Raw genomic sequence first — 24,184 nt, forward strand, 5'->3', positions numbered from 1 at the left:
GACAGAAGCTCCTACCCCAGCAAGCATTCCCCAGTGCTCAGGTTTGGTGGGCCAGAGACCCACAGCAAGGCTGCCCCGAGGTAGCCAGGCTGGCTGGTAGTTGTGAGGATCCTGCCAGACCTCCTTATCCCAGTTCCATGGTAATAAGTCAAATCCTCCAAAACCAGTCTCATTTCAGTCTCTTCTGAAACATTCCCAGGAGATCCCTGCCAAACAGCCAGCTCATGGCTGGAAATATCAATGTACAGCAAAACATACCCCTAAAGCAAGAATTTCTCAAGTGTTTCTGAAGAGGCTTGACTGAACCAACAAAAACTCCCAGTCATCTCCTAGATCTAGGTGACAGTTTGATACTTTCTTTCCATTGTTTAGTTTTAGTCCATTAGAGTTCTTATCCACCAATTGCTCTCTTGAATGTTTTTAATTAACAAAACAAAATTTTGGCTAATACTGGATTTTTTCAATCCAAGTAAACCAGCTTAAAATAAAAAATAAGCTGAGGCTCTGGCAAACATATTCAGGTCAGCCCTTCACTAGCTAAACTGTGTAGCTTTGGTAAGGCTAGTCTCAAAGGCTGGATCACAGTGCATAATATATTAAAAAATACTGGGAGAATTCCAGCATCCAGTATTAAGTGGATAGTTGTAATTCCTGCAGGATAAAGAATGATAAAGAAACAAAATGCTTTAATCCTCCAAATGTTAGACAAATTTGTCTAACATTTAATCTAGCTACTAACCATATGATATTTCCTTTCTCAAGCAGTCTTAATTGTTCTTAATTCTACTAATTAGGACTATAAAACTAAAGGAGCAAGTGGAAATCATCAGCAATTCAATTCATATTTCTTTGTAAAGCTGTGGCTCATACGTGACATGCATATTCAGAGCTGTGCAGAAATCCTCAGTGTGCATGTATGCTTTCAGAATATTTCACATTCACACAGCAGGTCAGAGCACAATCACCACACACGCACTCCTGTAGCACCTTTCATCTGATTATCTCAAATCACAAAACAAAGGTGATTTAGTATTAATGAAGCCTTTAACAATCTGGAAGCAGAATTTTCTTATGAGGCATATTAAGGCAGTAACCATCTTTACACTCCAGTGATTCCCCCTCCTGTAAACATCCTCTCCATCTTCCCAGGTCCAGCTCCATCCAGCTGTTCATCAGTTAGTCCCCTGTGTCAGCCAGGCCCCTGGGGCTCAGGCAGAAGGTTGTGTCTGCATCTGATAGGAAAGTGATACACAGCTGGCTGTTGTCTGTCTTGCTTTGGCTGCAGATTCAACATTTGAACCAGAGAATGATCAGCTTTATGGATGACTTGCAGATATAACCTGATGCTTTGCTCTGTTACCAGGGTGAAAGCTCTGTTGATGGCCGCGCAGCACTCCAACATACAGCACTACTTGAGTGTAGTGAGTGTTCATCACTAACCACATCACTATACTGTGTCTTAAGTGTTTTAAGCTACATCACTCCAATTAAATGAAAGTGTGTACAAAGGCATTGCAGTAATTTAACTAAACCTTCCTAACATGATAATTTCCTTATGCAGAAAGACGGACTAGATGACCTTTAAACGTCCCTTCCAACCCAAACTATTATATGATTCCATATGTCCAAAGCTGCTGTCCTCTGCTATCACATCCCCATAGCATACAGCTATTATCATAGCCAGGACTTTTAAACAGGGTTGGTAAAATGGAAGGAGATGTTGCAGTGTACAGCTGGTGTATGCTGTTATCCCACAGAAATGCCATGTAGTGGAACAGGCTGCAAGGGGCAGGTAATCTGAACTGTCTCACCGGTACTGACGTGAGGAAAGGCCAGGACAGGTAAAGAAGAATAACTAAAGTGCTGTGCATCAGTCTTATAGCTTGCCTGGTAGTAACTTCTCTGTGTAACACTAGTTTGCCCTAAAGCAACAGCCTTATCAAAATGACATATGATGCCTTTTTATGTGATTTTTCTGCTTTCACACAGCAGGCCAACAAAACTGTCTCATTTGCAGTCTTCTGTTTCAATCATTAGACAGCACTACTACCCTTTAATTAAAATTCTTCTCCCTCTGCTTTACCCTGAAAAGGATAATTAATTATCTCTTTGTAGCAAGTGTTCTCAGTGCCTGATGCTACTGAAACAGAATCTGCCTCATAATTTTAAGTGCAACCATAATGTCACATTATAATCACTTAAAATAGCAATAAAATTGTTTTTTCTAAGCCAGTGCTGCTCAGCATGCTCTTGCTGAAACTCCATTAGCAGCAAGTATATGCTGCTGCTGCAAAGAAGAAAGTGGTCTGGAAAATGTCACGGTTCAGCATGCTTTAACTGTATACATATATATATATATGTATATATAGCAATTCTCTTTGGAATGAGAATGGGCTTTTCATTTATACTTGACTGGTGTACTGTCTTGGGGCTTGGGCAGGACTTTGAATAAAAAGTCTTTTGGTTGGAGAATTCAGGATTTTCTCCTTGCATAAATAAATGTATATTAAAGCATACAACTGGGTCATAGACTGTCACTGTCTTCTGCGCTGAGGTTCAGAAGCTTTGGGCTGAAAATAAAACAGTTCTGAAAATGATCCTATTAGAATCATCACACAAATCTTGATTTCCAAATGCTGCACAGAAATATATGACTTTTTAGCTTTTTTGCTCAATTATACTATGATTCCTCTTTGAAGCCTGTAGAGGGTGTGCTCTCCATTTCAAATTAGGATTGAATGTCTTTCTGCAAAGTAGTAATCTAGCTCAAACTGAAGTTATAAATTAGCTCCAGGTATTATTGGGTGAAGTGTTATGGACTGAGATTCAAAGAAAGTCAGAAAAGATTACAAAGTCCCTTTGGGAATTAAAAATCTATTGGTCTCACTGCAGATCTCAAAGCGTGTGGTCATTGTCTTCCTCTGTAGCGCAGCTGTGAGCAAAGATGAAGTTGTTGGCCTCACTTCAGGCTCTTGTTCTGAAGCCTCAGAACCATATTAAAATACAATTTAGCAGAGATTGTACAGCTCTAATCTCAATTCTTTTAGTCAGGAATGAGATCCTCTTCTTGAAAAGCAAACTGTTCTTGACCAAACCACTGCAAAGTCTACATCACTTACGATTTTAGTGATGAAAGTGTATCAGGAGGTACTACAGTTTGTGAATTATCTCACAGGAGTACTTAGAAGACCCAAAGTAGATTACAGTACCCAGGAGTATCAGGAATACATCCCTGAACCCTGACTCTGTCTTGAACAGCTCATTATCTAAGCAGAGAAGACAAAATAGGGAATAAAGAAATATTATTCTCCCCGGTCAGCAGATGGGGAAGGAAATTATAGCAACTATGTTGCCCCAGTTACAATATGGAGACAGTGGAAGAGCCAGAAACTGAAACTAGAGCTCCTGGGTCTTACTCCAGGTATTTAGAAGCAAGTCCCAAAACGTTAATTCTGAGGAACTGTCTCTCTGTGGAGCCTTGCTCAGTCAGGTACAGCTGTACGGCATGAGTGGGAGAGAGTAGCATTCTGCACTCATCCAGCCCTTGCTCTCTAGGAGGGCGAGTAACTGATTTATCATGGGAGACCCATGGGAGACACACTGAACAGAAGTTGTTTTCAGTTCCATAGAAATTATTCTTCTATTTGTTCATTTTTAGGAACATGTTTCCAGCCAATCTTGTTGAGGCCACATTCAAGCAGGTAAGTGGCTATATTCCTTTTACCACTGATGAAAGAGGTGAGCCAGCATCATATAAAACATGAATCTTTGTAAAACAGAATCCAGATACAGACATTGTGTATTACTCCAGGTACTGTTAGTACCTTCAGCATTTAGGAATTAATGAGTCCCTTCCCATTAGCCTCAGCAGCCTTGGTATCTGAATGCAAAACAAGCAAGCATAAAATGACAGTGTGACTAGAGAGTACACATGCACACCTGTGTCAGCTCCACCTCCACCCAAGGCCAGGTCTTTGAGGACCTTGAGAAAGGTGCTGTAGAGAAGTATAACAATTTGTGCCGTTCAGCTAGAGCATGGTTTCTCTTAATACAGGACTGCAGTCACAGGGTAGCTGGAATCTCTTTAAGAATACACAGTAACACCACGCAAAGGAAGAACAGAATATACTGTGTCCAATTAAAGAAAGAAAATAATGTATTTGGGAGGAATCTAATTACTCAGCTTGGAATTTGGCCAGAAAACCTCATCTAAAAGTTCTGAGTGAGCAAGAGGCATGGCTATATTTATTTTACCTGAGGGAGTATCTTATGGGAACATTACCTCTGACGAGACAGAGAAGGGCGCTCAACCTCTAGGGAGTCATTTCCAATTATGTCTTTATAGAACAGTAGCTCTATCAGGAGATGATGTGTTTGCTGCACAAGGGTCTGATTATATGAACCTCTAATTTTGTTATGCTTTTCCAAAAATTCAACTGTTTTAATGTATTTTAGCAGCATAGGGACAGGAGCTGTCATTCTTCTTTTCATGCTTATCCTTTTAACATGCAGCCTTGTTGAAACAGAGCACTTAGGAGGTCTCATTAAACTATTAATTCCTGCTGGGATATTATAATGAAGACTATTTTGTTTTCTTTCAGTATCGCACTAAGAGTATTCCCATCATTAAATCTAACAAAGCATCTTCTGAAAGCACCACTCGTCGCATTATAATATATGGAATCCAGGACGAGAATGGATCCAATGTCCAGAATTTTGCTTTGGATATCACTCCCCCTCCTGAAGTGATTTACAAATCAGAACCAGGCACTAGTGACGGCATGAATGTGCTAGGGATTGTGATATTCTCTGCCACAATGGGTAGGTTTCAGACATGTTTGATTTGTAATAATCCAAGTATCCATTTAAGAGAAGAATATAGGCGTTGGGTTGTTTGGGTTCTTGACTCACCTTTTTTAACTGCTTCTGTCTAAACTTTGTGGTGAAAGAGGCAAGACTGTTACAGAGCTGTTCTCCCATCCTTTCTAAGATAAACCTTCAAAATCCTTGATGACTTTTGTTCCATGCAGTTCTGTTTTCTGTGTATGCACTTATGTTATTTTTGTTTAAAATTTTTCAGGATTACTTTGAGCTTTAATTTGTGAACTGTTTTTTTCCAGACTGTAAGAAACACTAAGACAGCGTGCTTAGAGGAGGTAGAAATTACTATACCAGGTCAGACCCATGGCCCTTCTGCCAATATTATGTTTTGCTCTCTGGACAGTTGCAAAAATCCCAGACAAAGTTTCAAGGAATTCTGAAATAAACAAGTCCATAGCAAATTTTCTTTCCAAAGCGCAAGAAGTTAGTACACTTTCAAGGTCCAGAGCTCCAGGAGTTGTATTACAGGAGTAAAAAACTTCCCACACTGCTCTTGGTTCAAGGGGCATCAGGCTGAGACACCCCCTGCTCTCATGGCTGGATGTTTCACCCCTGCTGCTGGCAGTCCAAACACAACCTGCTCCCAGACCAACTCCTTGGCTGAAGTTCCATTCACCAGGCAGAAAACTACTTCAACCCTGGAACCTGCCCTGTCTGTTGTTCTTACTCATTCTTAGTCACATTTTTACCACATGATTAGTATAGAATATAACTGTCACTGTAAGAACCCAACTCGGATAACGAGCCTCAGTGGTATCTTGAATAAATGAGCTACAAAGGTGTATAGTTTTATCAGTTTTAAATCTGTGGATCTTCTTTTTGATTGAAACTTCTTGATTTATTTTTGCCATCCTGCAATCCTGATACTTATATATTATCTAGTACCTTATCGTAGTGGTTTCTAAAAGTTTCTATCTGGCTAATTTATTCAGTTTAACTTGCTGGAGGAACTAATTGGTGCCATGTGTCTTATATTAGTGGATTTGGAAGAAGGATTTGAACAAACATGCCTTAGTTAATCATAAAGTTCTGATGATTTAAAAAAAAAAACGCTGATCAAATTTTACTTATCTAGATTTATTCTTGGAAGTTAGTCTGGTCAACAGAGATAGTTCCGTAAACCATCTTTGCATTTACTATATTATGGTTCGTACCAGCACAAGGAGTCAAAAATCAAGCCTGGAATTAACAGATTTGTCTCCCTCAGTTTCTCCAGTGGGTGGTATTCCATATGCAACACTGCTGGAAACTGTCTGTCCCCCAGTTTGTAGTATTTTATTGTCAATTCCCAAACTACAATGTCACAGCAAACACTATTCCAGTCAAAAAGTATTGGATATGAATTAATTAATTAAATGTGCTTATTAGGGTCAAGGGCAACTTTATGCTTCTGAGAACAGATCATTTATTGTCTTCCCGGAACTGAATGTGTTACTTTCAGCATGCCCCTAAGTCTTGCTGGCCTGGGGCTCAAGAGACAAAAGCTGAGAGATGGTTTCTTCCTGGCTGATGTACAGAGAATGTAACCACCGGTACTGCCATGTACAGCATAGTCCCGGCTGCTGGGTCACCTGTGACTGTACCAGCCACGAACAAACCTGGAACACTAAATGCTCAAAAATTGTCATCTACCAGTGACTATTTCAGACTGTCATTTTGAATGAAGGATGCAGCCAAGCGTTTGTCACTGTCTTCATCTTTCTGCATCACCACCCCAAAATGGAGGCAAAGAAACAAGAGACATGTGCCTTCAATCTCTGTGAAAGAAGAGCATCCTTCCAAAGCTTTTATTTATTGCAAAAAAAAAAAAGTATACAGGCCTTGGTGCTTTGTAATAGTTTTGCTCACCTTTGCTAAGTCTTATTTGCACAAAGGCCTTTTCACACCACCTTGGCATAGAAAACCAGCATTAGGCTGGGTATGAGTTCTATAGCTTTTTTAAGGTCCTTGAAAACATAAGAATAGCATAAAGCGACAAGAGTTTAGACTTGAGCTAACTCTTTTCCTGAAGCAGGAGTTGAATTACTTAGTAATCTCAGTCCAGGAATAAATCCTGTGCCTGAATGACTGGACTTCTTTGCCAGACATGCATTAAAATAGGCAACATTTGACGGGCAGAATGTGAGGTCACAACGCATGTAAAGCCTGGATGCTGAGCTCAGCTATGACTGGCTGTACCACCTCTTGTTACGCAGTGTGCAGGAATTTCTTTTAGAGATAATGACAGTGGCTAAGCACTGAGACACCTGGTCATTTTTTCTTGGAGGAGCACACATTATTTATTCGCTGAAGTGGAACTTGGTACGTCAGGGCTGCAAACAGGAGGCCCCAGTCCTGCCTGCTCCCCAGTCTGTCCCCACCAATAGCCACATGCTTAGGTAGGACAGTGTTTTAAAGAGTAAATGTCATTTATTCCTGTAAAATGAAAAAGAAGGCATTTCTTCTTTTTGGCATTACACAGAATTAGAAGATAAGACTCTTGTAAAACTGCCACCAACCAGGCTACAAGAGCTGAACTATATTTAATGTCCTATTACCAAAGATGAGCAACATGCTTATGAAAGTGTTGTTTTCTGACCTAAAAGTTAGAGCTTAGATGAATATTAACAGGCTTACAAACTCACATCTTGAATGCACTGTTGTTGTGAAATCCCTGGATAAGACAGCTGACAGCCTCCCTCCCTGCCTCAGGAGGGGATTGCCCTGGAAGCGGTGCTGCCTGAGACGTGGCTCACAAGCGCAGATGTGGGCTCCAAGGGACGGAGCACAGACTTCTGTTCCAAGGAAGGACACTGCATATGCAGAGCAAGTGGCAGCATGCACCCCACTTGTAGCCCCCTGTTTCCCCATGAAACTCCCTTCAAAGGCAGTCTCACTTGGTGCAGCTAATTTTTGAAATGCTTCCTTAAGCAACTAATTTGGTTATTTATAAACCTTTCAGAGAGGGATGGCAGAAAATTAACAATATAGGAAAATTACATCTATTTATATGCATTATTGGAAACTAACACTGCCTGGAGAACATATGGCTAGATGACACATCCTAGAGCTGTATTTCTTTCCTTTCTGAGCACTGGATGCACATAAATGGGTTTTCTTTGCTTTCTTCTTTGCTGGTTAGTCTGTATAGCAATTTGGCTTTTCTTCCCATCAATTTCCATTTCCTTACAAAGTTTTCAAAGCCTGACTGATTACGAGGGTTGGTTGTTATTATGTAGACAGGTAACTACTGAAAATAAGATGAAGGCTCCCTTACTGACTCCCCGTTACCAGAACAAACCTCAAATACTGGCTTTGCCCCAGGAGCATCTCATGGGTGCTGCCCAGTTGTACGCCACGCACAGCAGTAAGGCAGACTGCAGGCAAAGACAGCTTCCTTTGCTAGAAAAATGTTCTTCAGTTTGTCTTCCATGGATCCCTCAGAGCAGGTAAAACCTTCTCAGGGCTTTATGAAAGATAGTTAAGGAAACAGGCTTGCTACCAGGGGCACTAGATCTACAGCACCAAAGTTTGTACCTCCATAGGGGAACTGCCAGGGAACTGCAAATGAAAAATGACCCAGCTAGGGGAGAAAGCCCTGTATGGAGCTAAAGCGCAAGGCTGTGGCCTCGCTCCCCCACGCTCTTCTGTTTCTGTAAAGTGAAATTTTCAGATAACCATGTTTCTTTATACAGCACGAAGATCTATATTCTTCCAGTCATCTCCCACTTAGTTCACTTTGAAATACAGCAGGGAGGGAAAGCACTGGGGCTTTGCATGGAGGCACCTGAGAAACTGAACCTGAATGCCTTTGTTTGCAGGTATAATGTTGGGAAGAATGGGGAACAGTGGCGTTCCTTTGGTCAGCTTTTGCCAGTGTTTAAATGAATCTGTCATGAAGATAGTGGCGGTTGCAGTTTGGTAAGTAACTGTTTCAGTAAGATTTATTTTTTTTTAAAGAGCAATTTCAACAGAAGAAGGTGCACAGAAATCTCATAAACTTATTTCCAGGGAAAGAAATGAGGGTGAGTGATCCTTAGCTTTGCGGGGCCTCAGCATACATACACACACATCCTGTCCCTGGCTTGTACTGTCATTTTGACAGAGGCACCCTATATATTACTCCCAAATAACAAAACATGGTATACCTGGGGGTGTGTGTGCTTTATGCACTAGGGGTACTGCCAGTCCTTGGGTATGCCAAGAGGGATTGTAATACATCCAGCCCACACAAGGGAGAAGCGTGATGAGAGGCTCAAACTGGTCCTTCCATCCCTTACAGCACTGCTCCACTAGAAATATCAGTCTGTCTTCGGCTTGCTCGGGAGAGGGGTGGGCTCTGGTGCTGATGTGACTGTACTGTCATTAGCCTGGTTGCTGCTAGCTTGGCTATCTCTGCACTGAACGGTACAGTGGAGATGATATACCCAGAGTGGTTGGCACTCAAGATGTCTCCAGTCAGCAGAATAGCCAGTCTTCAATGAACTGTCCTAGGTCACGTAACTTAGGAAAAGCCTTCAGAGAAACCCTGAATTACACTGAAAGCCAACTCACCTGCCCCAAAGATCAGAGGAACAGTAAGGGACTGCCAACAGTAAGAACAGTCAGCTTAGCATCTTCCCCACCCTTCAGAAGGTCTCCTAATGTGGCTCAGCCTGACAGCGGGGGAATCCTACTACCAGCAGTCAGCCTCTGTTTCTGGCTACCTGGTGGGTCAGGGAATGATCACTTGGTTAGATGGGTCCAAGGGGGTAGTAATTTCTGGAAGGATGAGGGGGAAGTGGCAAGTCTCTGAAGATGGCACAGCTGGAAGTAGAAGATAGCTGGATGCCCCCAGGTTTTGCTTTTTTTCTTTTTAATCTTAAGCTTTTTGGCACCCATGGCTTTGTGTCTATCCATGTGCAGAAGCACAACAGTTTTGATAAAGCACCTATCCCACATCCAGTCCAGAGGGTGTTCAGAAACTCTCTGCCCTGAATTAAACTCCTAGGCAGTCCAAGAGCATGTCTCGTGCATGTCGGTGTTTCTCCCATGTCTTCCAAAGGCAACATAAACATTTACTTAACAGCTTCCAACTAAAATCCATGAACACGAGCACAAATGCATGAGCACAGTTTAGGATTCATTCCCCCTCTCCCTGGTAACTAACCTGCTTTAAGCTAAAAAGTCAGAGCTACCTTCTGAACCAAAACACAAAATTTCAAGTAATTCCTGACTAGCAACATATCCTCAGCTGTGCTGAGGAGTACCCCACATAAAAGATTGTTTAACCTGGTGCTTCAGGCACACTCCTCGAGTGTGAGAGGGGCTGAGTCTGGTAAAAAAAGCGGAATCCAGCTGTGCCACTTCCAGGCAGGCTGCTGCTACTGCACTGCTACTGGAAGGATTTTCCCAGCTTGTACTGTTTGATAGAAGTGAGCTTCTCCTAATAATGTTTGTCTTTCTTTTTGCTTAGGTATTTTCCATTTGGAATTGTGTTCCTAATTGCTGGTAAAATCTTAGAAATGGATGACCCTTCAGCCATTGGGAAGAAACTGGGTTTCTATGCCATTACAGTGGTTTGTGGCCTGGTGGTGCATGGGCTGTTCATTCTGCCAATGATGTACTTCTTTATCACCAAGAAGAATCCCATTGTCTTCATCAGAGGGATTCTTCAAGCCTTGCTCATTGCTCTGGCCACATCCTCCAGGTATTATACTGTTTCTAGACAGATGCAATAAAATACTTGCTAGCTGCTTACTACAGCTTTCTTTTGGGAAAGGCACACTATAGCTGTACTGGAGCAGATATATTTGTCTCTGAACAATGGCCTGTGTACAATTCACTGGTATAATTTTAAAAGATGTGACTCTCAACATTTGGAAGTTATGTGGGAGCCATTTGACAATAATGTTTGTCACATTGTTTTTCCTCAGTTTAAAAAAATATTGGACAAAACCGTTTTTTCTTAAAGGACTAGAAAATAAATAAGGATATTTTTTCATAAAACACACATTGTGCTTCTACAAAGTTAATATATATAAGGGACACACAGTTTGTCCAGACTTCAGTTTTTGGTATTAGTGGAGAACCTCCTAGTTCAGTCATATGGAAACATTTTACCCTTTCTACTCATCTTAGTCTTTGTGTTTTAGTACATGAAGAAAAGCCTGTGGTTGCAAGCTATTGTCCAGGACTGGGAAAGTATTTAGTTGTTCTGCTCAAGAAATAATATTTTTTGCATCCTTTTTAGGGAGGATGTACAATGAGTTTTAACCATAGCTGAACAGAGGTACAGTGAAAATGGGAAACAACTTGTGAACTGGTTAAGAAAATGACTCCCAACATGGATAAACTGGTGCATGAGAAGTGCTTGAAAGGGCTGGAATTGACTTGCATGGAGTGGAGCCAAGAATGACAAAATATCATTTTTGTGTAGCTGTTATCATGAAAATACAGTTTCATGGCATCTGTGGCTGGAGGCTTATTACTCTGAAGTAACAAGAGCAGCTATACCTACCGCTTTTTATGCAGTAACAAAAGCCACAGTACAAGCGGAAAATGCCAGGTAAATAGGTCTCTTTAGCACATCTTACATATTTATAATTTCTACTGTCAGCTGTAAAGGAGGAGGGCTAAAGAAAGGAGAAGATGCCTTTCTTTTATCTCATTTTTGCTTTTGGATTTTTGAAGTTATTATTGTTATTTTACAGGAAGAGTGGAAAATATTAAATTCTTATCCAGATCTGGAAATGATGACTGCTAGTGATAAACACCTACCTTCATCTATCTAATTTAGACTTCAAATTAGTAATTAGTACAAAATCAATGATAAATTGGGAACATGTATTTATAAAGAAACATAATGAAAAATTAAAAGGCTTTATTAATGCCAAAATACTTATTCTAATTAACAATAATGACTGAGAAGTACTTTGTCTAGTTATACCTAAGTGCTGATTACTTCTACCTGACAAAAATTTCTGTAGTAAGCTGAGCTCTGGTGACTAATATCCTTTCAGGCAATACTATTGTACCAGCTTCTTACCCCTTGTGCCAGTAATCTTACTTTTCTTTATGATTTCCCAAGTTCCTTGAGGAAGAATTCACGTAATCTCTCCTACGGTGGAGTGATCCACTTAGAAACAAAGTGCATTTGTAACTGGTGGGATTACAGAAGGAGAAGGCAGGAATGTCATAGAGATAAAAAGTTCTCAGAAAACAGTCAAACAAATAATGATTTAAATAACTTCTTTTTCACAGTCTAATAAGGGCCGTTATATAATCGGCACATATGGCTTTGCACAGGGCATCATCACTGATAAATAATGATGTGAGTTTTGCAGAAATATGGAACTCTCCTGCAAATTATCTAAGTAAATAAATATATGGACAAGTAACAGTGTAACTTCCCTGAACTCAGATTAGCTGATGTCACTAATTTTTGTGTAATCTTTTGAAAAACTTATTTTTGATACAGAACATTTCTTTGCAATGCGATAATTACTATCAATGCTAAAAGAGAAATAATCTCTATTTTACTGAAGGGACAATGAAAAAGAGAAAACTTAAGTTGTACTAGACCCATGCCAGACTTGGGAAAAGGACTTTAGGTCCTTTTAAATTCTTTTAAATTTAAATCCTTTTAAATTTACCAGCAATTTTAAATTTTTTAAAAATATAAAAAATTTTAGACTTTCATCCGTGGCCTGTTGGCCTGGTTAGGCTCATTATAGTTCTAGCGAGGTCTGACAAAGTAATTTGGGACAGGAAGGTCAAGCGCAGATGGCTGTTTCTCTCACAACTATATGTACAGTGGGTAGGCCAGGAGTAAGCAGAGCAGAAGAAATGTATAGGAATTAAAAGGAGAGTTAGGAATGATTATTTCAGTACAGTTGGAAGGTATTGGCTTCCCACTATGTTTCATTTTACAAGGTGTTTTCATGTATAACAGTTTGCTCCAAAATGACCTATAAAGAGCAACATGCTGTGAAATACAAAATCAAGAAAAAATTATGTGCTGGGTGGTGTTTTAAACTCTAATTAGGCTTAAATAATTAAGGCAAGCTTTTTTTTATTAGAACATAAAAAGTTTGTAGCTTGAGATGTCGTCACATCCCCAGATTCAAGTAAGATGCTAATTCCGCACACAAAGGTGTTAGTGTTGGAAAAGGTTCATCAGGTTCACATTGACACACTTGACTATCTGCCCTGCTTCTCTAAGAATTCTGTTTCTGAAGAACTCTATTGCTGATAACTCAGGTTTTTCAATCTATGCCATTCCATTCATTCTCTTTTTCTAGAAGAAGAGAATTTTTCTTAAAATGCCTATGGTTCATCTTGGAACTCAGCTCCTCATCAGGAAAGTTGGGCTTCTAGGAAACAGCCCCAAAAGCCAGTGTGGTAAGGAGAGCTAGGCAGGCATCATGCATAGCTATAAAGCAAAAATCTCAACCTACAGAACTGATGAGAGGTATCTCTCTCTGCCAAGTCTCTTCAAGGTAAACCAATCCTTACTTGAGATTTTCATCATCCCCATTTCCTTACGCCAAGCTGATGTGAGAGAGCCCACTGACATTGGGGAATACATGGGGAATTCCGCTTTCCCTTAAACCTGTGCTGACATTGACTCTCCTGGGCTCCAGCTCCCAGGAGAGAGCCCCTCTCCCAGGGATACTGACTCCTTTGAGGTTGTGCTTTCTTCCCTTCCACTGTGCAAGGAATAATTACATATTTACAGGCCCAGAGAAGGTGTAGTTTGGGAACAGAGCTCTGGCATCAGCTGGCAGCTCAGCCTGTCAAGAATTATCAGCAGGACTTGCTACCAGATTTAGCGTCTTTATTGTCACAAGCTAATGTACCACCAAAGTTAAGGTGAGTCCTGAGGAAGGGCTCTGAACTTACCGATTTGGGGACTGGGCATGTTTGATGGGTGTAGCTCTGTTTTCCCCTTCTTAACAGTGTATTTTGCAAATGCAACACAGGCCCAACATGGTTTTTCATGTTTTTCTGCTAAAACAGCAGTGCCTTGTCTACAGATATCTGAACTTTTCACCTTTGTTACACTGAAAGGAATGGATACTGCACATAACTGAGCTGTTGCCAAAAGAACATGCACAAATAATTGGGGCTGGACAGGCGAGCTGCTTCTCCTGACAGTCAACACATCTGTATTTGGTTAAATAAAACTTGCCACAGGGGCATTATATAACACTCATAATGCGGGTATTGGATTTTCAGATTATCTTAGAGCAGAACAAAGAGTTGGTTTTAAGTGTACTGATGTGTTTCTTGGAGATGTTTCTGTGTCAGTTCATGTCTACATCTAAAGACAGAAAGAAAACCACAGATCAGTGTTCTGATATTCATTCCAGCTAGTCTGCACCTGTGGAAAGCTTTCTTTTTAAGCTAGAAGTCAAACTGTAAGAATCAAAAACAATACCATGTACAAAACCAAAGAATGTAACACAAGGGAACCTGAAAACCACTAAACAGCTGTCTCATGGCAATGAATTTGTTGAATCTGAACAGTATTTCAACCCATTTCCCCTCTAGTGAAAGGTTCTCACCCCCTTCTCAGACCCCTTATATTTCTCCAGAAACTGCAATCACAGCAATATTTCAGTTTACACAGACATTACTGGAGAGGCAAGGACAGAGAAGAAAATCTCTTGCTCCTTTGGTGGATCATTTAGGACACAATGAACTCAATCCCTACAACTAGCACCAAGTCCCTGCACCAGTCACCTGGCCGGCCAGCCCCTGAAGCGAGGCCCTTGGCCCCAGTATAGGCTGGCTTTGGCAGCAGGCATCCGTAGCAATGTACGCAGCTCCTCTTCACATCAGTAAGGTGTGTAGGACACGTGCTGTCATTGCTCACCTTGCCCTGCTTTGTTCTGTTTAGACCACGTAGCTGTGGATTTCTGACTTGCTGCTTTCTTCCCCCCACATCGTCCCTGATCTTAACTTTCTTCATTCTAATGGCAAGAGGGATTTTTATTTTTTAGGTCATCTTTCCATATCATTAATGAATTAAAGCAGCATCTTCTCAGCGGTACAACCCATGAAAAGAAGCAATTTTCATCTTCTCTGAAGTGAAATGATAAAACATGAGTTTTTCAAATGTTTTGCTGCTTATGAAACACTAAGATCTTGGCTATTGCACAGTGTAAATTAAAGGCAGATTTAGCAAAAGGGAGATGAGATCAGTTTGTTGATTTTTTTGAGCAAATATCAAAATGCATTTGAATGATAAGATAAACAGAGTAGGCTGAACAGCTGTTCTTCCACGGTGACTAGCCGTCTTTGTGGTTCACACTAGTAAGAGCCTGGCCTGATCCAGCATTAGCTTATGCTCAGTCTCTGCAGCTGCGGCAGTTTATCCCAAAATTGAGATAAGACTCTAAAAATGTATTTTTAATTGTTAGTGTTAGTGCTGGGAGAATATACCTCGCATCTTAGCTGAAAGCTTTAGGACAGTTTTTAAAAGACTTAGCAGATTAAGATCAGTGCTTTAGAGTATTTTTTTTCCTTCTATTAAATGTTACATGTCAGGCTTTCATGTTACTGCTCCACTGTTTAACACTAGATAAAGCAGCTTTCAAGAAAACAAATTTCACCTAATTTAACTGGAAAGGCAAATTAAAGTATTTATTTGAGAATGTTTTTTCTTCAGCCACTGAAATGATATATTATATAATTATATATAATTAAAAAATGACAGTAGGAAAGTATTTGGTTTTTTTTTGTTGCCAGCTGTAGGTCACCAAGAGCCAAAGCCTTAAACAAGACACATATTTTCTGGTATATGCCATACGATACATTACGAGTAAAAAAGAACCATCATTGAACAAGACAATGTTTCCTAGGATACTTCACATAACTTTTGTCACCTATATTCAGGAAGAGTTCATTCAGGTTGAAAAAGGTGTTGAAAGGGTAATCAGGGATGTAAAGTAGCAATCTTGTAAGAGAAGACTTTAAATAAAGTCTGATTGGGTCAATCCAGGCTGAGAGGGGACAAAACTGTTTTCTAACAACACGTTGTAACAGCTGGACTGATTTGTGCAAGGAGAAAAGGATAAAGCACACAAAAGCAAATTTAGTGGAAATTGACAAGCGTACATCTAGATCATAAATTAAATTTCTCATCTGAACAGGAAGTCCTGGAAAATCTTTCAATAGGAATAGTTGGGACAGACAGCCTACTAGCTCTAAGATGTGATGTCATAAATTTGAGTGAGACTGTATGTAGTAGTTGCATGTGCTAGGACTGGAAATTGCTTCCTTTTCAAATCGTGCACAGGGTTTTTCATTGCCATTGCACTAATATTCTACCCATTTTCCTTTTTATTATAATATTCAATAAACAACAAAACCAACATCTAGTTATGTGCCCTAGAAATTTGACTTCTAACAGCATGAAATTAAAATCAAAGAAACACCTGCATCTGTGAAATAATGCAGAAGTCTAAAAATTTAATTCTTGCAAAAGCGGTGTCACATATTCTGTTTACAACAGTAGAAATACATCCAGATTTTGCTGGTTGTGTCATTGGTGTTGTGGGATTGTTTTGCACACTCGGTCACATCTCAACCAAATCAGAAGATGTCAGTCAGTTAAAGTTTGCACATTTCACAGCTCAGGTCTCTGCCCTCAGAACAGGAAGACATTTAGGTTTAAAATTCTGATATGTCAAAGTGTGGACAAGGTGGAAAGGCCTTATAAGATTACTTTTTTCTCTTCCTTTTCCCACAAAGAAATTAGGGTTTCGTTAAAGAAAAGCCAAATGGCCGAGGAAAGGCTGTCTTTAAAAACAGGTAACCCTCCACAACTGAAGCAGTGGCAGGGAAGGGAGATAATGAGTAAGTTTAGTAGTTGCTTCTTAGCCATGTCTATAGTTAAGAACATCTAGAAGTGCTACTGTGGTAGTCTGCTCCTAGTTGCAGCTACACCAGGGGTTTCAGTTCTACATTATCTGTGAGACCCAGCCTCATCCTTTTATTTTATGAACTTTTTATGGTAAACAAGATGTAGAGAATTTCAGTTATTCACAGATGAAGGTGTGAAAAATTACAAATATGCTCAAGACAGAAATTACATCTAATGTGTAGTTTATGGGATTGTGGTTTGCTGTGTGTTTTTTTCAGAAGTAAATGTTGATTAAATATTAGGACTGCTGGAATGAAAATGTTTAATATACTCCAGTTACCAGAGGTAATCAGGTTTCTATTGCTTCCTTGCCCTTTAAGTTTATTGGCATAATTAGAGAATTACTTTTGTCCAGATTTTCATGGCAGTGACTGCCAATCTGTAGTAGATCCTTCACCAATCAGATTTTATAAGGTTATAGAAAACAGCGATATCATAATGAAAGCATAGACTTGTCTTTTTTGTTTTGTGTTTCTATTGCAGGAAGCTGCTTTTCCTTTCCAAACACTGTTACTTTCCTCAAACAACAGCTTGCACAAACACAAAATGATAACCCCTGTTCATGGAAACATTTTGCTAATGCATTCCTGCAAACTTGTGGTCATGATTTCAGAGTTTTAGGAATCTGTGCTTTTGTAGTGTCCCTACCCATGGCAGGGGGTTTGGAACTAGATGATCTTTAAGGTCCCTTCCAACCCAAACCATTCTATGATTCTATGATTCTATGATTTGTATCGACTGAGAAAGAATTTGTAGGTCAAATGTGTTATCTTCAACTAAGAACAGATGATGGTCACTATAACATTTATATCAGAGCCACTTTGCTAATATGAAGCTCACAACACACAGTGACTGAGCAATCTGAACTGCCCAAACTAACAGAAAGATGCCTATATTTCATGACTTGGGGTGTGTAGATCACATAAGAAGAGAACATTAAAGACCTTAGTATAATAATACCAATATTTCCCCTGTAACCATTTATCTCTTTAAAGAGGTAACTTTGGAATAATTTTGAAGGAATTTGCTATTTTACATCTATTAGTCTCAGGAATCAAGCAGTATATTAAAATCAGTATCATAACAAGGCAAATATTTTGAAATTTATATATTTTCTTCAGTGGTCTTACTTATTTTCCATACAAACTGATGTACCATAAAAAATAACCCCTTGCTCACTTGAATGCAAGGTCACATTAGTGAATGTGATAGCATATGGTGAAATGCAGAATGTTACAAAAAGGCTGATAAAATATAAACATGTTTAGGTGTGTTGCTATTTAAAAATGCATGCATCTTATCAAAACCAAGGAAATTTATGACCAGATAATATTTAATGAATTGTCTCAGTTAATGAAAACAAAAGTAAGATTTGGAAGACCTTAAGCTCATTTTAAAATTAATACCTGTCAAACAGTCCTATACCATTCCATTCCATTCCATTCCACACACATATGTACTTATATCTCATTTACATATGTACACATTATTATATGACCTGCAGTGATGTGATTGTTACAGGCCACACAAGGGGCACGGGCAGATCTGTCCCAGACAGCAAACGGGATTGTATATTTGTGAATACAGGGGCTTGGTCTGTAGCTTTTATTTTCAGGTGTGCTGTTGATAAGATCCTTGCCTAACCCCTTGCAGAAATAAATTGATGACATATGAGGTAGGATGTTACTGCATTAACGCTTTCGGTGGCAAAAAGAGTAGTTTCTTGGTCAGAGCTTTTGCCCACTGGGATGTTTTAGAGTTTAACCCAAGCAGCATTCCAGTCTCTTGTAAACTCTCACTGGCACTGTAATTCATTCCTTAAACTGGTCACCTGATTACTGTCAATATGTAGTGAGAAGGGGAACAGTCCCTAAGGGCATTTAAGCAGCATTCCCTTACAGTGAGTTAAGAGCCTTTCTTGCTTTGTACCTTTCCTTGATTTATGGTTACTCTTGCTGTTTAAAAATGGCTTTCTATTTCAGAAGGCCTGGAAGGAAACTTTTTTAGAAACCATGAGTGCAGAACAGTTTTTAGAGATTTTACTAATGAGCTGCATAGGGTGTTTCACCTGTCTTGCATTAGAGTGTACAATACTGCCTCTGTGGGATTTCTGTCCCTTTTCTTCAGAAACAGGGAAAGAGAGAATAATGTTTTTAATTTTGGGGAAGCAAAATTTACACTAACTCAGAATTTATACATGTAATTGTTTTTATCCTCCCTCAAGCAAAGGAGTGAGTTACACGACGAGTGAGTACATGTGCAGACCAAGGAATGAGAAGCAGTGTTCAGATGGTTAGTGTAAGGTTTATCCTGCCTGGAGAAGGTTTGCTACAATTTGTTACATTCCCCAGAAATAAAAACATTCAATGTGTGCTTCTCTGCTGTTTTGCAGCTCAGCCACACTGCCTATCACTTTTAAGTGCTTGTTGGAGAATAACCATGTGGACAGGAGGATTGCAAGGTTTGTGCTGCCTGTGGGAGCCACCATCAACATGGATGGGACGGCGCTCTACGAGGCGGTGGCTGCCATCTTTATTGCGCAAGTAAACAACTATGAGTTGGACTTTGGGCAGATTATTACTATAAGGTATAAACCTCGAATTCCACATGCTGCGATTTGCTTGTCTTGTTGAGTCTGACATTCTTACAGTTCTTCAGTGTAGCAATGTTCAGAGCAAAACTAATCTTTGCTATTATCAAAGGATGCATTCCTCGTAGGATGGTTATTTTTAGGTAACGTGGAGATCAGGGACTGTACAAAGACATGTACTGGTACTGTTCAATAGAAGCATGTGGATACCAGGAAACGTTTCTGTTTGAGAATAACCATCTAATTTTTACTTTCAGGCAACTCATTGATCATTTACTAGGATTTGAACATTTACTGTTATTGGTGTTTGAAACACTATTTTAACTGTCAGAATTGTTTTCAACTTTAAATCTGGCTTGCATCTTTACATGAGAGGAAAAGGGTTAACAAAATTAAAAACTAGAAGTCCTATATCAGATAACAGGGAATAACATGTGTTAGGAAGTTCTTTGTCAAACCTTGGAAGAGCAGAACAGGGAAGGAGGACAGATACTACTGTCAGGGCAAGATTTCATGAAGATGTCATATCAGTCAGATATTTTTAAATGTCTTCTCTGCTGCTTGTAATGCTGAAAACTTCATAAACAACCATGCTCTCAGTGGGTAGAGAGTGCTATAGCTGCATACGCCATCCTTGAAAGGTCTGTAATGGATCCAAAACACTAGAAGATCCAGCTGAACAATTACTGCCAGAATAACTCCAGTGGCTGCCAAAGAATGCCTCAGGGACTGAAACCTGCAGGTTTCCAGCAGGGAAAAAATGATTAGAAAAACATTCCTCATAGTCAGAGCCTTGTGCAACATATTTGAGATCGGCTTACCTACCCACCCAGTGACCTCCTCACTGCCCCGTTTACATTGCTGGGCCTTGCCCATCTTCTGCTGGACTTGAAAAAGCTTCATGACAAGAAGAGGAGAGTCCTGAAACGCACCCCAGATGACAGCTGAGGTTTGCTAATGGGCTTCTGGCAAGATCTGGTTAGACTAGCAGCAGCAGAAATAAATTGTGCCTAGATGAGCTCTTGCTTCAGGCTCTCTCGCTCTCTCTGAAAATTATTGTAATGACCCTGTGCTAAAATTCAGTCTTTTGTGATTTTGAATTTGGAGGTGTTTTTAGCATGTCCCAGAGCATAGGCAGATATTACATACACCTTGAAGTAGAGATTAGTGATTTGAAAAATGGAGGGTGATAGTAATGGAAAGAAGGTAAGTTCTAGCTTTCTTTTAGCAAAACTCTGTTTTATCTCTTTATTTTCACTCCCTATATTAAGTGCCAGTACATAAGGACCAGACTAAAGTAAAGACAATAGAAGGAAAATACAAGTGAGGATGGGGAAAACCCAAGAAAGCAAAAGAAATCAAAAGACTCACTCACAAAAGAAGGGGGTAAATAGGAAATGACAGTGGATCAGTACCTTGACTATCTGAAGCCCAATTCTAACTGTATACTATGGGCTAAACGTGCCCCAGACCTTGATACTCTGGGACGTGGAGATTTAAAATTCAAATATTCCTGAATGCCAGGATATTTTTGCCAGAGAGGAAAAAAATGTTAGAAAAATCATCAGTCTACTTTGCTCACAGTTTGTGAAATCCAGCTTGACAGTTTATATTAATGTGATTATGCAAACCTAGATGTAGCAGAAAAAGAGAGTACAGATCCTATTCCCATCAAATGAGCATATTATAGAAAGAAATATCTACATTAAGGTCAAAATGGAATGAAATAGCAGATGAGCTTGCATGTACAATCTTAGAGAAACATCCCTGCTTTTGCTCCCAATTCAGTCGTGAGACTTTGTGGCCTGAACTGACTTAGGAGGTAGAAGCAGCCCTAATTAGCTGGCCAGTTTATAGCACTAACTGGAGAACTTTTTAATGTTTATTATAGTTATCTCTTATTCGACTACTGAGTTTCTGTCCCTTCTGTTCTATCTATACTCTGCTTATTACAATGCTATTAGGATGCTGTACAAGCTAACTTTTTCAAAATGTAGTTTGTCTTTCTCATTCCCCATCACACCCACATGCAAATGTATTTTTTTTATTGCAGGAAAGGGCTGTAGTTATAAATACTGATGCTGCTCTACTGGTACACTGTACAGCTGTGAGCAAGATACTGGATATCTCTGTGTCTCAGTTTCCATATGGGTGAATACTGTTACCCTCATTTTCCATCATAGGATGTTCATGAGCTGCTTGCCAAAAGCTCTGAAATTCTGGGTTGATGAATGCAGTGGATTATCAGTGTATATACTTTCTGTCATCCTTTTACAATTGTCAGCATTTGCTTTTTGTCTTTCTGCTGGATGGCCTAGCTTTTGGAAGTGGCCAGATGGGCGGAAATGAATATATCCAGTCATTTTTGCTCCTGGAAAAAGGAATGAAATCCCTCCCTAAAAATAGCATTATGAAAAAAATGTTAAGCCTGCCAGGTCCACTCTTGCCCTGGTCTCTCATTCATTTCTGCTTGACTGGCTGAAAAAATGGTGTGAAGGTCAAGTAAAAATGCTTCCCAGAAACTGAAGAGGTACAGTCACATTCACACTTGCTTCAGATTTAGATCCAAGTATGCAAAGCCATGTGCTATGCAAGGACTTCACCCTTGGCCCAGTCTCTTTACCCGTGGTGTGGCCTCTTTGTGATGGATTGACATTAAAGGCCCTAGCTCCAGCCAGCTGCGGATTTGCCTGGCACAGGAACTGCTGGTGATGACTCAGAGATGTCTGCTGGGAGCTCTGCTGCCAAGGGTGAAGCAGCAACGAGGAGTGTTGGCAGATTCATGGCACACAGTGCTGCATCGTGCATGACCCATGAGAAGCTGACAACTCAGAGAAGCCCACAGCCTGGCTGCCCCCCTTTCTCTGCACTTGTGAGATTAAGAGATAACCAAACTGTCCCACCAGTGCCAAGGCTGCAAAGGTAGAGGGTGAGAATTTAGCACTGGGCAGACAGTTTGGCCTGTTCTTGCTCTTCGACTTGGCTTCTGTCCGCAAAACACTGGCACTTCCGTGCAGCAGCTTGTGTAAAAAGGATTATGATTTAGGAAAGCTCCTGTAGAAACATGGTGTAGTTTCATGCAGAGCAACCCAGCACTGGTAAAGCTTATTCCTTTCTTTTTTTGTTAAAGTATCACAGCAACAGCTGCCAGCATAGGTGCTGCAGGTATCCCGCAAGCTGGCCTGGTGACAATGGTCATTGTTCTGACCTCAGTTGGGCTCCCAACAGATGACATCACATTGATTATTGCCGTCGACTGGGCACTGTAAGTAACATCAAGCTTTTGAGGTTTCCTGTGTGGCAACATTGCTAGAAAGGCAATGGTCTCCAGGGGTATAGTAATACAGGTATACATAAAAGGGATGGGAAGTAATTATTTTGCTTGTCATGGTGCTAATGTGGCCCCAGATTAAATACTCTGCCGAAGTGGGCATTATATTGAAAAAAGACAAATGAGAGAGGGTCAAGATGAGACTTGGTGATATGACTACATGGAAAGGCTGAAAAAGTGGAGTTTGTTTACTCTAAGACCAGAGAAGGCTGCAAGAGGTCACCACAGCAGTTTCTCATACAGATAAGATTGTCCTGAAGAGGACAGTGATCAATAGTTCTTCACATTCATAGGGAGGAAGGATGAAGAAGTAGACCAAAGTAACTACCTTAAGTCAGATCACAGGAAAATTTAAGAATTATTTTTATTTAGAATGATAGTCAGGCAGTGGAAGTGGCTGCACCTAGCTAGGCTGGAGGATGACCTTCATGGGAAGTTTTAAGGTCAGGCCAGACAAATGTCTGTCAGGTGCAGCTCTGGCACCTTGCCTTGGACAAGGCCAAGGCCAGTGTTCCTAGGAAACGTGGTTTGCCTGCACACTGCTTATCAGCCCACCGACACCTCAAGGACACCATCTCAATGTAGTGAAGTGCTCTGCAAAGAAGCATGAGCCAGTACTAAAGCAAGCAAGTACTGCTGCCCCACGGATAGCACTCTGCCTGAAATAGCCATGACAGTACAGTAATGGTTTGTGCTGTATATATATAGCTGCTACTACTACTGTAACTAGAGCCATGGTATAGTCAACCTCAATGTAATACTTACAATGCACTGCATTAGAACGAAAAATGTCTTCCTTCTATCATGGATCCTGCTGCAGTTCTGCTCTTCCTGATTTCAATGCTAAATAGGCAGCAGCAGTTTGTAGCCCCCTGCGCAGTCGTATTTTGCTAGCTCAGCCGTTCTGTGGAGAGGTTACATTGCTGCATCCCTAATCACCAAGGATGTAATAGCAGAGGCAGAGGCTAAAACTTAACACGCTCAGAATAAAAGAGATTTGTGTCACCTATGAGAAGAGCCACTTTAAAAATTCATAAGTAGTGGTTTGTTTGAACTCTTTACTTTTGTGTAAATGTCCATCAATCAACCAAACAATTTTGAATAGTCTAGGAAGATGAATTGTAAAATACTGGTCCCTAGCTCATTACCATTTCAATTAACTACATAATTAGTGTATGCATCCACAAGGAAACAGTACAAATTATTTTTTTATCTATATAAAATATATCTCCGTAAGTACAGTGGAGTTTCATTACATCAAGGTTCTGAGTAAAAACGTGTTACAAGTCCATTCTGTTATATATCCTGTTTTATTCAACTTTAGGCCACTGATTTTTTGTACAAAGAACTGGGAGAAGAAATTAGTTCTTTCCTGTTGAGTGCAATAAAATGTTTTTGTTGTTGTTACTATTATTATTCATGAGTGTTGTGTCATATGCATACTTTAAGACATATTTTATTTTAGGAATATTCTTCTGTGAAGGATAAATAA

The 24,184-nt window shown here is 40.0% G+C and overlaps 1 protein-coding gene across 3 annotated transcripts in view; it reads left to right on the forward strand.

The window, feature by feature from the left end:
- The window catches only part of SLC1A7 (solute carrier family 1 member 7), a 65,685-nt gene that overhangs the window by 25,575 nt on the left and 15,926 nt on the right, over positions 1 to 24,184 (forward strand). For all 3 annotated transcript variants that reach the window (XM_080406286.1, XM_080406284.1, XM_080406285.1), the window contains exons 4-9: positions 3,659 to 3,701; positions 4,602 to 4,821; positions 8,682 to 8,781; positions 10,316 to 10,549; positions 19,164 to 19,358; positions 22,492 to 22,626. In XM_080406286.1, coding sequence (XP_080262412.1) covers positions 3,659 to 3,701; positions 4,602 to 4,821; positions 8,682 to 8,781; positions 10,316 to 10,549; positions 19,164 to 19,358; positions 22,492 to 22,626 — 927 coding nt within the window. The remainder of the gene's footprint in view (positions 1 to 3,658; positions 3,702 to 4,601; positions 4,822 to 8,681; positions 8,782 to 10,315; positions 10,550 to 19,163; positions 19,359 to 22,491; positions 22,627 to 24,184) is intronic.

This window comes from Falco punctatus (genome assembly GCF_963210335.1).
Source record: "Falco punctatus genome assembly, chromosome: 11".
NCBI classification, from domain to species: Eukaryota; Metazoa; Chordata; class Aves; order Falconiformes; family Falconidae; genus Falco; species Falco punctatus.